Raw genomic sequence first — 15,567 nt, forward strand, 5'->3', positions numbered from 1 at the left:
ATATATATATATATATATATATATATATATATATATATATATATATATATATATATATATATATATATATATATATATATATATGTGGTATTTACAATTCCATGGGAATGGAACTTTGAAGGGGAAATTCCTATGGGCGGAGCAATTTACATCCAAAATCCGCTTAAAATAATAAATGAACTATATAATCAATCATTCAACCGAGATTCCATCTTCAGAACCGGCGAATTTCGCCGCCGGAACACGCTCCTTGATCGGCGGGGGGAATCTAGCCGTAAAATTTCTGAACGGGAACTCATCGTCTTCACGGCAATCGTCCTCGAAATTGAGGGCATAACTGGAGGAATCGTAGGAAAAGTCGACGGAGGCGAGGTACCTTTTCCTCCGGCGAGCGATCCGAGCGAGGAGATACCGGCAGCGGGCAAGTATTCCCCTGAATTCGCCGACGGTAGATTTGAACCAGGAACATGGGGATGTGGTCGGCGACTTGGAGGGGGAGTCGAGGAAGTCGTCCTGTTGGAAGCCATGGAAACAGCAGAAGGAGGACTTGAGCTTGCGAGCGAAAGCAGGAGAGTGATGAAAATGAGGCAACATTTTTGGAGTCCGAAACAGATGATTTTTTTGTGGGAGTCAGTGGGTGAGTGGCCAATATAATGGATGAGGAGGATAGGGGCAAAAAAGGAAAAGGGAAAAAGTGAATGGATAAGGATGGGATATTATAGTTTGGAGGCTTACCATAGGCGCCGGAAAAAGCGTGGAAACCGCGGTGTGTGTGTCAAATCCGCGTAGGATCTTTTGGAGAAATGTCGGAATTATCCACGGGGGGCTGTCTGAATTCGACTTGCTGACTCACTCTATTTGGACTCTGACTCTGAGCTTCAAAGTTGAGGTCAAATTTGATTTCCTCACTTACTTTGCTGAGTCAAATAATGTAGGAAAATTGTGTTCTTTTTACTTATTTATTTATTCCCCTCGTTTAAATTGTGGTTACATAAGCACTCCAGACGTTCGAATACCAGCCGCCAATCCAATCCAATCACACATCTATAATCCATCATGCACTGTGTCACAATCGCACTTTTACGACACTTGTTCAAACCTAGCAAATAAGTTAGCCGTGAGAAATTCGGACGTTACAACAACGTTCATGTATGTTTGGACCTTAAGTTACGTTTGCGATAAATATTTTAGAAAACGTAAGTGAGAAAATACATTTGAAAAAAATAACGTTATATGACTATAAGCAAAGAAATAAGCACTACAACTTAAATAACATATAATTTTCTGTAATATATTTTGGGACATTTTAGCCTGGGTGGGTGAGACATGATTTTTGGTGGAGGGTAATACACCTCCGTTTGACACAACATGAAATGGTAAAAGCCTATTTAAGACGAAAGTATGTAAAAGGGGTTTGGAACGAGCATGCGGTCATAGACAATACGTCCTAGACAAGTATGACTGGAAAATCCGACATGTGGCTATAGATAATGTTTTTGACAAATATGACCCTAAGACAGACATATATTCGGTTAGATAGGATTAGGGCCTTAGAACACGGAGGCCCAATGATAACCAAGTGTTAGCCCAACACCTTGGTTGGGTTAAGGCCCAAGAGAATCGATCCAGTCAGAAACCCAATCCATGGCCTATTTAATGTTGAACTCATAAAAAAAGAATAATAATAATAATAATAAAATCGAGAGAAAATTAATCCAACTCTCCACTTTGGTCAGCCAATTTCTTGAATAACTCCTCTCTGGAGGCGACGACTTTTTTCTGAAACTTCTGCTTCCTCCCTTCATTCTGTCTCCGATTTGAGGGGGATTTAGATGGGCAAATCCAGTTGAGCGGAATCCCAGAAAGGTGGAGACGAACGCTGAAATGGGTTGCGGGAATTTGTTCTTCTTGGTTCTGGTAACCTTCTCTGTTGCTCTAATTACCTACAACATCATCATCTCTGCTAATGTCCCTCTCAAGCAAGAGCTTCCTGGTCCATCAAGATCTTCATCTTCCATTACTGTGGACCCTGTGATTAAGATGCCGATGGCTAAATCCAAATCTCCTTCCTCCAAGCGACTGTTCCATACGGCCGTCACTGCCTCCGATTCGGTGTACAATACTTGGCAGTGTCGGATTATGTACTATTGGTTGAAGAAGTTCAAAGACGGACCTAATTCTGAGATGGGTGGTTTCACTAGGATCTTGCACTCCGGGAAGCCCGACAAGTATATGGACGAGATTCCCACCTTTGTTGCTCAGCCTCTCCCGGCGGGGATGGATCGGGTACTGATTTCTATGCTTAATTACTACTAATTCTATGTTTCTGGTTCTGCAATGTTTGGAAGATCTCAGGGGAAGTGTTTATCTGTGATTTATGTGTCATGCTATATATGATTTTGTTTATGCACAGCACCTGTTTGAAAGAATTCCCCTTAGGACAGCAAACTCTCGCATTGAATTTCTGTGATTCTAAACTCCTTGGATAATGAAATGATGTCAAATGGGCAACGTTTCTACTGGGATTCATTTTCATGGAGCTGAAATTACTTTCTGTGGTTTGAAAATGTTACAGGGCTACATAGTTCTCAACAGACCATGGGCGTTTGTGCAATGGCTTCAACAAGCGGACATCAAGGAAGAGTATGCAGAACTTTTTATTATTTCTTTTTTCCTGTTCTAATGGATTGATGGATCAATTATGTTTTACTTTTGAGTTCATCTTTTGCAGTTATATACTCATGTCAGAACCAGATCATATCATTGTGAAGCCTATACCAAATTTGTCAAAGGATGGGCTTGGGGCTGCATTTCCATTCTTTTACATCGAGCCAAAGAAGTATGAGAGTCAACTAAGGAAATTCTTCCCTGAGGACAAGGGTCCGATTACCAACATTGATCCAATTGGGAATTCACCTGTTATTGTTCAAAGGGTATGCGACACCATGCTTCTAAATGATAATGACATTAGGATTCTTCTCACCCTTTTCTCTTTCGAATAAATTTTGGTAGGAGTCTCTCAAGAAAATTGCTCCCACTTGGATGAATATTTCCTTGGCAATGAAGAAGGATCCTGAGACAGATAAGGCGTTTGGTTGGGTTCTTGAAATGTATGCTTATGCTGTTGCTTCCGCTCTGCATGATGTTGGTAACATCTTATATAAGGACTTCATGCTTCAGGTTCTAAGAGAATCTCTGTTTCTTTTTATCATTTTGGTTTATATGCAACATAGCATTTGTATCCATTCTCATTGCTGTTTGATATCTTTGTTCACCGAAACATAATCAACCGACCATTTGAAATCTTTGTGAAAATCTTATTATCTCATGTTTTCTTTTTACCATACCACATGAAAATTTATCGAATTCCATAGGCATAATAGGGTGTGAACATGGAAAATGAGAGGGAGTTCCGTGTTGGCTAATTAATTAAGAAGATGATCATAAGTAAGGAATAAATCTCTATTGGTATGAGGCCTTTTGGGACACTAAAAGCAAAGCCATGAGATCTTATGCTCAAAGTGGACAATATCATATCATTGTGGAGAGTCGTGATTCCTAATAGATTTGATTGTTCGTTCTGATTTTCTCTATTAATTAACTTATTGGACGTTGGCACTTTGCAGCCACCGTGGGATACAGAAGTGGGCAAGAAGTTCATAATTCATTATACTTATGGATGTGATTTCAATATGAAGGTAACAAACACATGTTGATTATTTGTCTATCTCATCTATTATCCAGCATGGCTTACATTCTTCTGTCTGTGGCTACTTCCTATATCTCTGGAATACAGGGACAACCGACTCCCGGGAAGATTGGAGAATGGAGGTTTGACAAGAGATCATATGATAATGTCGTCCCCCCTAGAAACCTTCCTCTGCCGCCACCTGGCGTCCCCGAAAGTGTGGTACGTGTCCTATATCTGTTGCATGTAGATGATGTGGAATGTTGTTTATCCATGTCAGAAATACAGCTACTATGGTTAACTTGGTACAGAAAACGAATTGTGATGAAGTAGTTCTAAAATTGTAGTGATAACTGAGAACATATTTCATTAATGTGTTTGCAGGTGACACTTGTGAAAATGATTAATGAAGCCACAGCTAACATTCCGAACTGGGGATCTTAAGAAAGTTGTGTTACACGTGCTTGAAAAGTATGAAGATCCGGTACTTAATTCGATTCTTACACAATATAAATACGTTTTTCTGGATATGTATTGATTATCTTGTATTTGATTGGCAAAGGCAAAGGCATAGGCAAAATTTTGAGATTTGTGTTAAACCTTGGTTGGTTGGTTCTAGTGCTAAAATAAATCCTACCTTGATTGGAGAGGAGAACGAAACATTATTTATAAGGGTATGAAAATCTCTCTCTAGTAGACCCGTTTTAAAAATTTTGAGGGGAAGTTTGAAAGGAAAAGCCTCAAAAAAGGACAGTCCGCTAGTAGTGGGCTTAGGTTGTTACAAATGGTATCAGAGCCAGACACTGGATGGTGTGTCAGTGAAAACACTGAACCTCGAACGGGGTGGACACTAGGCGGTGTGTCAGTGAGGACGTCGTGAGATCCCACATCGATGTACTAGGAAGAACGTTAGACTCCAAAAGAGGTATGGATTGTGAGATCCTACATTGGTTGAAGAGGGAAACGAAACATTTTTTATAAGGGTATGAAAACTAGATAGTTAAAACCTATGAATTTTAGATAGCTAAAACCTACGTCGTGTCGATGTACCATGAATGTTGAGTATGTTTTCCAAATTTCAAGGCAAAACCCATTAAACCTATGTCGATTTTAGCCGCATTTTGAGCGTTTGCCCTTAGCTAGATTTGGCCCCAATTGCCCCTTTCATCTCGGCCTTGGCGACTTCTGCCCCAAATACGAGAAGTATTCATGCCCTGTCGCGTTTATCAACGGTTATAAACCACAACCCCAACCCCAAATTGATCAAGTTCCATCTTAATCTTTTCAAACATGTCTTGCTAAAACTCTTTAGTGCCTTCGAAAATGCCTTCCGTGGTCATGGAAGCCTAAATCGCTCGGGTCTCGTCCTCAATAGAGAACTTGGAATTCTTGAGGAGGCTATCCATGTATTTGGAGCGGGGGCCAATGGTGAAGACGGCGGGGTGCTTCTCGGCTCTCATGGCTTCAACTTCAAAGGTGTAGTTGATCAGAGTGAGATCGAAGGTGATTCCAGTTAGGTTCCAATCTTGGTTGTGGTTGATAATTCATAATTTTTAAAAAATGGTTCAAAAGCTAACATTAAAAATACAGAAACAACCAAAAGTACACTGAAAATCCACAAAACAAAACAAGAAAAAAGACAACATTGTTTACTCCAAAGAAATTGGAAAACACCCAAAATAGATAACATTATTTACTCCAAAGAAATTGGAAACCACCCAAAATAAAAAAAAGCTTATAAATTGCTTTGGAATTGACACATTTTTTGAATTGATACACCAAAACAAGTAACCCATGCCTCAGTTCCGAGAAGACTCGCCCAAGCTTCCCATCCACGGCGGAGGAACCATTCCAGTCTGCTCATGAACCGTCTGAAGTAGCGGCGGCAGCATTTTGTAAACTCCCGCCACCTCATTCATCGCCATATTCCCAGCTCCAACGCCGCCTTCCAGACCTTGTCCACCGCTCCCATTTGTCCAGACGCTAATTTTCGGGTTAAGCCCTTTGATGCCATCGGCATTGATTTTGGCAATTTGTTGGAACAGGCCTCCGTTGATCATTAGGTAGTCTCTGAGAGCGCCGTAATTGCCACCCAATGCCTCGAGAAGTGAGCGGAGGTACAAGGCTTGAGCCTCCGCCAGCGCCATCAGTCCCTCTGCCTCTTTCCTTTTCGCGTAGAGCTCTCCGTCGGCGGCCTGTTGTCGAGCGTAAAACGCCGCGTCGGCTAGCGCTTTCTGTGCTTCCGCTTCCCTCTCCTTCTCGAACAGAACCGCCTCCGCTTTCTTTTGCTTGTTGTACAAATCCCAGTTCGCCTCTTGAACCTTTTAATTTTATATCCAATTTGTGATGAATTTGGAGAAATTTAATGGAAGAAATCCAATTGAAACAAGAAATTGAATGAAATTGACCTTCGTTTCATACTCAACGCTGGCTTTGCTTAGAAATTCCGCCTTCAATTTCTCTATCATGGTCAGTGCATTCATCCTCTCCACCTCCTTCTGCAGCTCTGCTTCTCTGAGCGCCACCGCTTTGGCGGCCTCCACTTCCGCAACTTGGGCGGCTCTGGTCCAGGCCGCCTTCTTCGTGGCGAGCTCGGCGTTGGCCTCCGCCACTTCCGCCTCCCTCTCGTTCTCAAACACCTTGACCTCCGCCCTGACTTTAATCTCCTCCTTCTTCCCCTGCCCATGCCTCTGGGTCGAAATGATCTTAGTCTCCGCGTCGATCTTCGCCGCATTCTGAAGGGTCTGTCCGTCCCTGGATTTCGCGCCGATTTCCCCCTTCATCCTGGCCTCCGCCACATCGATCTTGGCCTGATTGGCAGCCTCCTGCTGCGTCTTCTGCCCCAAATACGAGAAATACTCATGCCCACGAACGTCCACCAATTGTTTGACATTAGCATTGTAAATCAAAAGCCCGAATTGATCGAGCTCCAATTGCACCTTCCCAAAGACCTCTTGTTTGAACTCTTTGGTGCCTCTGAAAATCTCCTCCATGGTCATGGAGGCGGCAAGGACACGTGTCTCTCCCTCGATGACGCCTTGGACGAGCTCCTTGACATGGTTGGAGAGCTTGTCGTGAGGGGAGATGAGCTTGGCGTATTTGAGAAGGGATTCGATGTCGTCGGAGCGAGGACCGATGGTGAAGACGGCGGGGAGGATGAAGGGGAGCTTCTCAGCGCTCATGGCTTGGACTTCGAAGGTGTAGTTGACGGGAGAGATGTCGAAGATGGTGCAGGATTGACCGGGGAGAACCCATGCCTTCTTGGCGAGTTTGATGTCGGAGATTCCGACGCCGGTGATGGCTAGGTACTCCGATGCGCTGGCTACTTTGTACATGATCACTCTTAAGCTTTTGAGGAGACGATGTTTGGGAATTGGTTTTTGAGGCTTCGATATATTATTCCCTCATTATATATACAAAACCTCTACATCATTTGACTTTTTCTTCCATCATTTTTGTCAAATAATAATAATTTTATTAAATTAAGGATTTAATTGTTTTTATTTGGTATTCTAAACTTTTAAAATAATCAAATAAAATTTTCATTTCTCTAATTTTATTTTAGACCAAATATTATATTATATACCTCTCTATTTTATGTCAAATAAATTCATAATACAGATCATTTTTTAATGTAAAAATAATAGAGATTGTTTGAGGCGCAAGTTTGACTTTATTATAAGTACATGAATAAATAGAGACCCCGAATTACCCTATCGGAAGTCTCTTCTTTATGATCTACATCCATGCTATTCAGGATAAAGTTGACTTTCAAGAGTGGAAAGAGTCAAAGTTGCTATTCATAATAGTAGGTATATCTAATAAATTAAATTAATTAAGTAGATTTAATCTTCTTTTAATTTTTAGGTTTTCTTCTTTTAATATTTAAATTTTGTAAATAGGATTTAACTTTTATTTTAGGTTTAGGATGAGTTAGGAGGCTCTAATAAATGTCCGCGCACATATTCAAAGTCACATCATCAATTTATTATACTAACGATGACAAGATAATTAACATATCCCAACTGGTTTTAAGCCCATGAACTAAACCACATTATTTTCTTTTTAAGTTTAAGTCGAAGATTCCAGTTTTTAGTCCCATGATACCTTAACCAGTTGAGACTAAAATGAAATACTAAATATTAAGAGGGAGAAGTTGATGAAATCAAAGGGTTGGCGATCGGATCATATCAATAATAATATAATACAAAGTCATCGAGGTCAATGAGGCATAAAATCAAACAAGTTGAGTTAAATAAATGGATGGACTTGGCTTCAAACCAAGAACACAGCGACATAATCGAAGCCATATATTACAATAATGTCAACAAACCCATCTGGTTTTTCCCACTCCTCATCCAAATATCAACTAATGTTGATATTTTGCATATGAAATTTATTAGGTTTGAGGTTCCACTTTCAACGCTGGAATTGCTAAGCAACTTCCAATCAGTTGAAGTTTCAGTTACGTGCAAGTTCATAATTCAATTAATTCCCCTTAAATTTCCTTTGTTTACATCATTAAATAAACGTCTATGATCTTCGTCACATAATAGATATAAACAAATGCATAATGCAGTGGAAGTGGCATAGGCATTGAAGGTTATGCTATTAAATTAAGAAGTTAAACACGAAGGTACTGAGCAAAACTTAGGGAATCAAAATTGCAGTAGTAGTATCACAATAATGAAATATTCGGTCAACAAATGAAGTGAAAAGATCATATAGCTGAAAAAAAAAACTCATGCTAACATATCATCTCTTTAACATAAACAAATACGGGACCTGAAAATTCTGGGCTTAAATTCCTGTGAAGGCCTTCTTACCAGCTGTGGATGATCCAGCAGGAATGACTTTCAATACATTAAATCTCACGGTCTTTGACAACGGCCTGCAAATATAATCCATTAAGAAAATGACCGAAAACATAGGCACAAGAGAATACAGAAGTGGCGTAGAAAGTATATGTATAAACAAACCTGCACTGGCCAATGATGACATGGTCTCCCTCTTTTACCCTAAAGCAAGGAGCTATGTGTGCTGGAATGTTAGAGTGTCTCTTTTCGTACCTAAAAATGAACAACCCGTGTCAGCAAACTCATTCATAGAAAGGATTAAAGATAACTAATGAAATTTTGGGTATTTAGTTCTCACCTTTGATATTTCTTCACGTAGTGTAGATAATTACGTCTAACAATGATGGTTCTCACCATCTTGGCACTGTGGCAGGTCCCAGCAAGTATACGTCCCCTGATAGAAACAGTGCCAGTGAATGGGCACTTCTTATCGATGTATGTTCCTGCAGCAGAATTACTCTTCAATCTTCAGTACAACTAAGATAAGAGGACGCTGAGAATCATACGTCTAACAATGAATATGTTGATTAGTATAGTCATAGGGTGAATGCAAATCAAACTTGCCCAATGGCCAGATCAGATGATGCAAAGGGAATAACCACATTGTTTCAAATGACTCGCTGAATAATATAAATGCAGGATCTAGAATTACGAGATTGCGCAGATAACATTAACTCAAGATTACAAGGAAGGAGAGTGCAATATTTGGATCTAAAAAGAAGCAGGAAGGCAATGTACGGGAAATTAGTAAATGAAAATCTAGTTATTGTGTAAAACCTTCAATTGCCTCTCTTGGAGTTTTGAATCCCAAACCAATACTCTTCCAGAACCGATTTCCTCCTTTTCCTGGTCTCTTTCCTTTTCCCGATTTCTTCGAGCTGCAAACGAAAGTTTCGAAGTAGATAGCGTGATTTATCCGACGGCAAAAAGAAAACGGCCTTGCGTGCATAAAGTACAATGTTTGAGCTTGCTTTTCCAGTAGATTTCTTACCTAAGAAACACCTTGGGCTGCTTCAGAAAAGCCTTCTCCGTCTGCATTACAAACAGAACATAATTTCATAAATGCAGGTGCCAATCAGACATTGATTGAACGGAAAGAAACGCCGGGCGACGGACAAAATCCATACCTGTTCCGCCATGATTAGGGTTTCGAAGATCCGATGGAAGCCTAAGCCGCAGAGTCTGGCGCGATGGAAAAACCCTAGAGGCAACAAATGGAATCTAAGAAGCTTTGTGATGTTTATAACGAAAGCCCTAAATACCGAAATTACTACTATGCCCTCTGCCCTGTCTTCTAGTGTCGTTTCCTATTATATTCAGAGAGAGAGAGAGGCCTATTATTAATTTTTATTTCAAAATTATCTTTTTAATTCAGAGGGAAGGAATGGGCCCGGGCTTTTTTTGGTCACGCTTTGAGATGGGTGGGCTTGGGCTTTTTCTTCTAGATTGGTGGGCTTGGGCTTTTTTATTCTAGATTAGTGGGATTGGGCTTTTTCTTCTAGATTGGTGGGCTTGGGCTTTTTCTTCTAGATTGGTGGGCTTGGGCTTTTTCTTCTAGATTGGTGGGCTTGGGCTTTTTCTTCTAGATTGGTGGGCTTGGGCTTTTTCTTCTAGATTGGTGGGCTTGGGCTTTTTCTTCTAGATTGGTGGGCTTGGGCTTTTTCTTCTAGATTGGTGGGCTTGGGCTTTTTCTTCTAGATTGGTGGGCTTGGGCTTTTTCTTCTAGATTGGTGGGCTTGGGCTTTTTCTTCTAGATTGGTGGGCTTGGGCTTTTTCTTCTAGATTGGTGGGCTTGGGCTTTTTCTTCTAGATTGGTGGGCTTGGGCTTTTTCTTCTAGATTGGTGGGCTTGGGCTTTTTCTTCTAGATTGGTGGGCTTTTAGATTTACCATAATAAGAAATAATTATATGAATTGATTTTTGTTTAATAATTAATTTATCGTACATTCAAATTAAAAAATATAATTATCAAATTTTTAATGTAAATTTAAATATAAAGTTATAAAACCAAAACCATCCATCTTTTAAAATTTATGGAAAAAAATAAATAAATTATTCATGCTGTGTTTTCAGATGTTTCCTCTACGGCCGACCACACAGCAAGTCCATGTGCCCGCGTTTGATCATTAACCTCAACCATAATTCAAAACACCGATCTCCACATGATCCAATTATCTCCCGCCACGTGTAACTTAAACTACGCATTGCCACACGACATGTGTCATTCCGATTCGAATTTCCAATTATTTTCCTCCATCATCTTGGACTTTCCAAAATCTTTTATTTTATTTTTTTTTTCTCAAACAAAACTTGAAAAGACGTTTTTATCCTTTAAACAGTCCATCTTATCCCTAGAGACAGCGGGTTAAAACGGATATCTCGCTCTTCGACTTGTAAGATATTCATTGGGTTAGTTAATTATATTAAAATTAAACTTACTTTAATCTCCCCGTCACCTTTTCTTATCTCTTTTGCGGATAATAATCAACATATTTCATTATTTAATTACAATATTAAAAATTTTGATCTCTTATTATTTAATAATATCCATTACTGCCTACGTCGTCCTAGCCGTTAGATGGGAAATCGCAATCGTACGGCCAACAATATTTCAACCATGCCCTAAATTTTATAGCATAATTACGATCCACCCACCCCCGGACCTATAAATTCCACCGCCCAGACCTATAATCCCCAATGAAGAAGGAAACAAGCGGACCTGTTCTCCGGCCACTTCCCGCCGCCGGCCGATTTCACTCTCCGATCGCTTCTCCGTTCGCCGCGTCAACGAGCTTCGGATTCTCTTCCACGTCCTCATCCTTTTTCCACAACCACGAGCGATCCGCTTCTCCTACTCGAGTCAACATTTCTTCCGGTCCCCTGTCTCGCTCTGTTCGATTTTCAATCGATCACCGGTCCGGTTCGCCGAGTCGGTCCATCGCACTCTCCAACCGGAACTCGCCGGTTTCTCAACCGAAAAAGACGTGCACTTGTTCGCCCACGACTCACCCCGGTTCCTTCCGGTGCAGTCTGCATAGAAATTCAGGCAATGGCGGACACCATCAGACGTATTCATCGAGCGGGTTAAACATGCGGAGGTCTGCGATGACGAACTCGCTCGTGAGAATCGGCGGCGTTGAGGGAGACTGGGTGAAGCGAGCGTTGACTGCTTTGATACGGCCTTCTTCACACCAACTGAGACGGCGAGCCAATTTCCGGCCACGCCCCAGCCGGCTTTCGGTCGTGTCCAGGGCCGATGATCTGTATTACATTTCTAAAATCAAAATGGATTCGAAATAGATCATTTTGTTAGAAATTACGACTTTAATTGATATGATTTTGAACATAAACTCTGGTGACTTGAACTTCCTAAAAAGCCATTAATTTAATTGTTGGTGTTGCTCGTGAGGTAAGGCATGTCGTTAAATTAATATGGTTAAATTAAGGTTTCAAAAGGTTTAATTTCTTGTTTTTTTTTTTTTTTTTAAATTATTATTTGATCTTAATTGGTGGGGGGTTTTGGAGGGAATGTTGTTGGGACCGGAGAAGCCATTGAAATGGAGGAAGGCTTCTGTTGTAAAGGAGCTGGGAGAGAGAGAAGGTCTGAAGAAAATTGATAAATTATTATTTTTTAATTTATTAGCGAATGATTAAAGCTGATCAATAATCGAACAAGACAATAATCGAATAATTAAAGCTGATGATCCATGAATAACTGCCACGTGTATACGGTGGCTTGATCAATAAATTTCGGCCCATGAAAGCCCAAATAGAAAATTTGACGTAAATAAAGAGATTTGGGGTGAAATGGGCCTTCGAACTTCGGCCCATGTAAGCCCAAAGAGGAGCAAGGAGCACAAAACTTGACGTAAATAAAGAGATTTGGGGGTGAAATGGGCCTCCGGACTTCGGCCCATGTAAGCCCAAAGAGGAGCAAGGAGCACAAAACTTGACGTAAATAAAGAGATTTGGGGTGAAATGGGCCTCCGGACTTCGGCCCATGTAAGCCCAAATAGAAGCAAGGAGCAGAAAACTTGTCGTAATTATCGGTGCGGCGGAATCGGGAAATTAAAAAATGGGGAAGTTGCGTGAAAGCTCAGAAAGCAGAATACTTCATAACCAGTTCTTAGTTCTGCTCTGATCTTCCTTCTCCCACTCCATTTTTTTTTCTTTTCATTATTCTATTTGATTCACTCTCGGATCTCTTCTCCCCGATTCTCAAGACAATCCAGTAGAAGAAGACCCAGGGATTACTTTCTCATCTCACTCTTGTTTCTGTTTGATTCTCTGACCCTTTTCGTTTTGATTCAATCCGATCTTAGTTGCTGTTATGGAGAAAATCAGAAGAGCGTCTCATGCCGGTTCTTGGTACACCGACAATTGTAAGTCGCCTTCGATTACTCTCTCCTCATATCCATGCACGTTTTGGTGGGGTTCTTTTCAATTATTCAATTTGCTTTCTCTGTAAATGTTTCGATTGATTTCATTTTGGCTTTGGAGAAAGTAGCTTGCGATACTGTCTTCTCTCTCTGCTGATCATTCTAAAGTTTCTGGTTCTGGAAGATAGTGGAATTTTCGATTTTGGCCTTGTTTCTGAATGCAGAAGGGGGGGAATTGAAAGTGTTGAATTTTGATTCAATTCAAACGCTAGAGAGATTTTTGGGGTTTCCCAGCTGTGCAAGGCAGTTTGTAGAAGTTCATGGATTATGCGTACATCACACTGTGTTTATGCTATGTTTGAGAAGCCGAGTTTTATTGGTAATTGTAACAGCCCAAACCCACCCTAGCCGATATTGTCTCCTTTGGCCCGTTACGTATAGCCGTTAGTTCACAATTTTTTAAAACGCGTCTACACGCCTCTAGTAGGGAGTGATTTTCGCACCCTTGTAAGAAATGTTTCATTTTCGCCGGATGTGGTTGACATAATGTGTTGAGTCTAAACTTTTAGTCAACAAATGAGGGGATAAAGTCTTCTCCCCATTTTGATCCAAAATATCCTCACATGATTTAGGGGTGAACATAGAAACAATATACAACGCTAAAAAATTGGAAGAATGTTTCATTGCTCATGCATGTGTGAGCTTCCAGGAGATAGGGAGGATGTTGGTGTTTGTTTTTGTTAAATTTTGTAGTTTATTGTGGAATTCAAATGGATAATAAACTCTGGTGTATTGGATTTTCTCTCTTTTTTTCTCCTTCTAGCTAAGAAACTTGCGGAGGAGCTTGATGGATGGTTGAGGGCATCGGGCCTGTCTAAATCCCCGGATGTACGTGGTGTAATTGCTCCGTAAGTTGCTTCAAGAAATTTTTTCTAAATGATTCAAAATAGAATAATTTTGATGCATTTGGTTTGATGTGGAACTGCAGGCATGCTGGTTATTCGTATTCAGGACGTGCTGCTGCATATGCGTTCGGTAACATCGATCCAACAAACATGTGGGTTAATCTCCCTTCCTTTCAATCGCTACTTGCCCGACAAAATTGTTTATACCACTTGGTGTTTAAGTTTTAGAGCTTGTATCTGAACTCTTTTAGACTAAAATTCAGTGAAAACATATCTAGAAAACATTTTTGAAAGCAAAAACAGTTCCTTTAGCAGAACTTAATTACTTCAAATTCCTCCTTAATCTTCTAAATCGTCTCCGAAAAAAACTGTTGAATTGTTCATTATATTAGCAAGCTACTACCAGCTTATTGTTAATATACTAGATGCTGTTGTTTGCAGTTCTAGGATCTTTCTTCTTGGTCCATCTCACCACTATTATACACCAAAATGTGCCCTTTCGACAGCCACTATTTACCAGACCCCCGTGGGCGACCTTCCCATTGATTTGGAAGGTATTCTGATTTCCATTTCTTTTTCTTTGAGAATTATTCATTTTTCCCAATTGTGGCTCGGTTTCTTGTATGTTTTCTTGTTAGATTATTGTCCATGAACTTGCATCCATTGCCTGATTTATTCGTGAACGTTCTTTTAGTAATTTCTCTATGTATCGTTCACTCTGGCAGTTATCGAGGAGCTAAAAGCGACTGGAAAATTTGAATTGATGGATATGCGTGTTGATGAAGCTGAACATAGCATGGAAATGCACTTGCCATATCTTGCCAAAGTATTTGAGGGGTAATTTTCATTTGATTTAACGAGCATTATATTACATTCTGGAGACCTACTCTTGTAAGTATTGATGCAATCATGCAGGCATTCAGTGAAAGTTGTACCCATTTTGGTTGGTGCCGTCTCTGCCGAAAGTGAAGCCATGTATGGACGCCTGCTTGCCAAATATGTGGATGATCCAAAAAATTTCTTCTCTGTATCCTCAGATTTTTGTCACTGGGGGTCTCGGTATGTTCCCGTCAATATCTTAGATAATAGGATTGTCCATTTCGAGAACTATACAAAATGTCCTATAATTCATGTTTAGTGAGGTTTAACCATATTTTATTATGATAAGTACTTTTCTTATTACTATAGAAAGACCTATGAGGTGCAAATTAGTTTCTTATGTTCTGCCTTGAATTTGGGGTCATCGTTCCTGTGATGGCCCAAGCCCACCGCTAGCAAATATTGTTCTCTTTGGGTTTTTCCTTCGGGCTTCCCCTCAAGGTTTTTAAAACGTGTCCTGCTAGGGAGAGGTTTCCACACCCTTCTAAAGAATGTTTCGTTCTCCTCCTCAACCAATGTGGGATCTCACAATTCGGGGCCAGCGTTGTCGTTGGCACTCGTTTCCTTCTCCAATCGATGTGGGACCTCCAATCCACCCCCCCTTCGAGGCCTAGCGTCCTTGCTGTCACACCACCTCATGTCCACCCTTTTTAGGGCTCAGCCTCCTCGCTGGCACATTGCCCAGTGTGGGACCCCCCAATCCACCCCATTCAGGACCCAGTGTCCACCCCCTATAGGGCTCAGCCTCCTTATTGGCACATTGCCCGGTGTCTGACTCTAATGCCATTTGTAACGGCACAAGCCTACCGCTAGCAGATATTGTCCAATTTGAGTCTCTTTCGCGCTCCCTCCCCCCCCCCC

General features: G+C 40.7%; 6 protein-coding genes across 6 annotated transcripts in view; 3 read left to right on the plus strand and 3 right to left on the minus strand.

Annotated features, from left to right (window-relative positions):
* Positions 1 to 118: 118 nt before the first annotated feature.
* On the minus strand, positions 119 to 832 carry LOC111805797. Its single transcript, XM_023691030.1, has one exon. The coding sequence runs from the start codon at positions 592 to 594 to the stop codon at positions 193 to 195; it is 402 nt and encodes a 133-aa protein (XP_023546798.1). The 5' UTR covers positions 595 to 832; the 3' UTR covers positions 119 to 192.
* An 872-nt stretch (positions 833 to 1,704) lies between these two features.
* LOC111805796 (hydroxyproline O-arabinosyltransferase 1-like) lies at positions 1,705 to 4,340 on the plus strand. The gene is made up of 7 exons (XM_023691029.1): positions 1,705 to 2,286; positions 2,576 to 2,643; positions 2,732 to 2,933; positions 3,013 to 3,180; positions 3,627 to 3,698; positions 3,797 to 3,910; positions 4,073 to 4,340. The coding sequence occupies exons 1-7, from the start codon at positions 1,885 to 1,887 to the stop codon at positions 4,130 to 4,132; spliced, it is 1,086 nt and encodes a 361-aa protein (XP_023546797.1). The 5' UTR covers positions 1,705 to 1,884; the 3' UTR covers positions 4,133 to 4,340.
* Positions 4,341 to 5,356: 1,016 nt separating this feature from the next.
* On the minus strand, positions 5,357 to 7,046 carry LOC111805795 (flotillin-like protein 4). The gene is made up of 2 exons (XM_023691028.1): positions 6,097 to 7,046; positions 5,357 to 6,009 (listed from the first exon to the last, which is right to left on the minus strand). The coding sequence occupies exons 1-2, from the start codon at positions 7,021 to 7,023 to the stop codon at positions 5,488 to 5,490; spliced, it is 1,449 nt and encodes a 482-aa protein (XP_023546796.1). The 5' UTR covers positions 7,024 to 7,046; the 3' UTR covers positions 5,357 to 5,487.
* A 1,279-nt stretch (positions 7,047 to 8,325) lies between these two features.
* On the minus strand, positions 8,326 to 9,782 carry LOC111805000 (40S ribosomal protein S11). The gene is made up of 6 exons (XM_023689856.1): positions 9,672 to 9,782; positions 9,536 to 9,576; positions 9,322 to 9,422; positions 8,843 to 8,987; positions 8,668 to 8,757; positions 8,326 to 8,579 (listed from the first exon to the last, which is right to left on the minus strand). Exons 1-6 carry the CDS (start codon positions 9,681 to 9,683, stop codon positions 8,489 to 8,491), a joined length of 480 nt encoding a protein of 159 aa, XP_023545624.1. The 5' UTR covers positions 9,684 to 9,782; the 3' UTR covers positions 8,326 to 8,488.
* A 1,446-nt stretch (positions 9,783 to 11,228) lies between these two features.
* On the plus strand, positions 11,229 to 11,855 carry LOC111806049. Its single transcript, XM_023691392.1, has one exon. It carries the CDS (start codon positions 11,241 to 11,243, stop codon positions 11,841 to 11,843), a length of 603 nt encoding a protein of 200 aa, XP_023547160.1. The 5' UTR covers positions 11,229 to 11,240; the 3' UTR covers positions 11,844 to 11,855.
* Positions 11,856 to 12,602: 747 nt separating this feature from the next.
* LOC111805431 (protein MEMO1-like) overlaps positions 12,603 to 15,567 on the plus strand; it is a 4,229-nt gene continuing 1,264 nt past the window's right edge. Inside the window, exons 1-6 of the mRNA XM_023690532.1 lie at positions 12,603 to 12,925; positions 13,746 to 13,830; positions 13,911 to 13,979; positions 14,269 to 14,381; positions 14,553 to 14,664; positions 14,743 to 14,886. Coding sequence (XP_023546300.1) covers positions 12,874 to 12,925; positions 13,746 to 13,830; positions 13,911 to 13,979; positions 14,269 to 14,381; positions 14,553 to 14,664; positions 14,743 to 14,886 — 575 coding nt within the window. The 5' untranslated portion in view covers positions 12,603 to 12,873. The remainder of the gene's footprint in view (positions 12,926 to 13,745; positions 13,831 to 13,910; positions 13,980 to 14,268; positions 14,382 to 14,552; positions 14,665 to 14,742; positions 14,887 to 15,567) is intronic.

Source organism: Cucurbita pepo, chromosome LG11, assembly GCF_002806865.2.
Source record: "Cucurbita pepo subsp. pepo cultivar mu-cu-16 chromosome LG11, ASM280686v2, whole genome shotgun sequence".
Classification (NCBI taxonomy): Eukaryota; Viridiplantae; Streptophyta; class Magnoliopsida; order Cucurbitales; family Cucurbitaceae; genus Cucurbita; species Cucurbita pepo.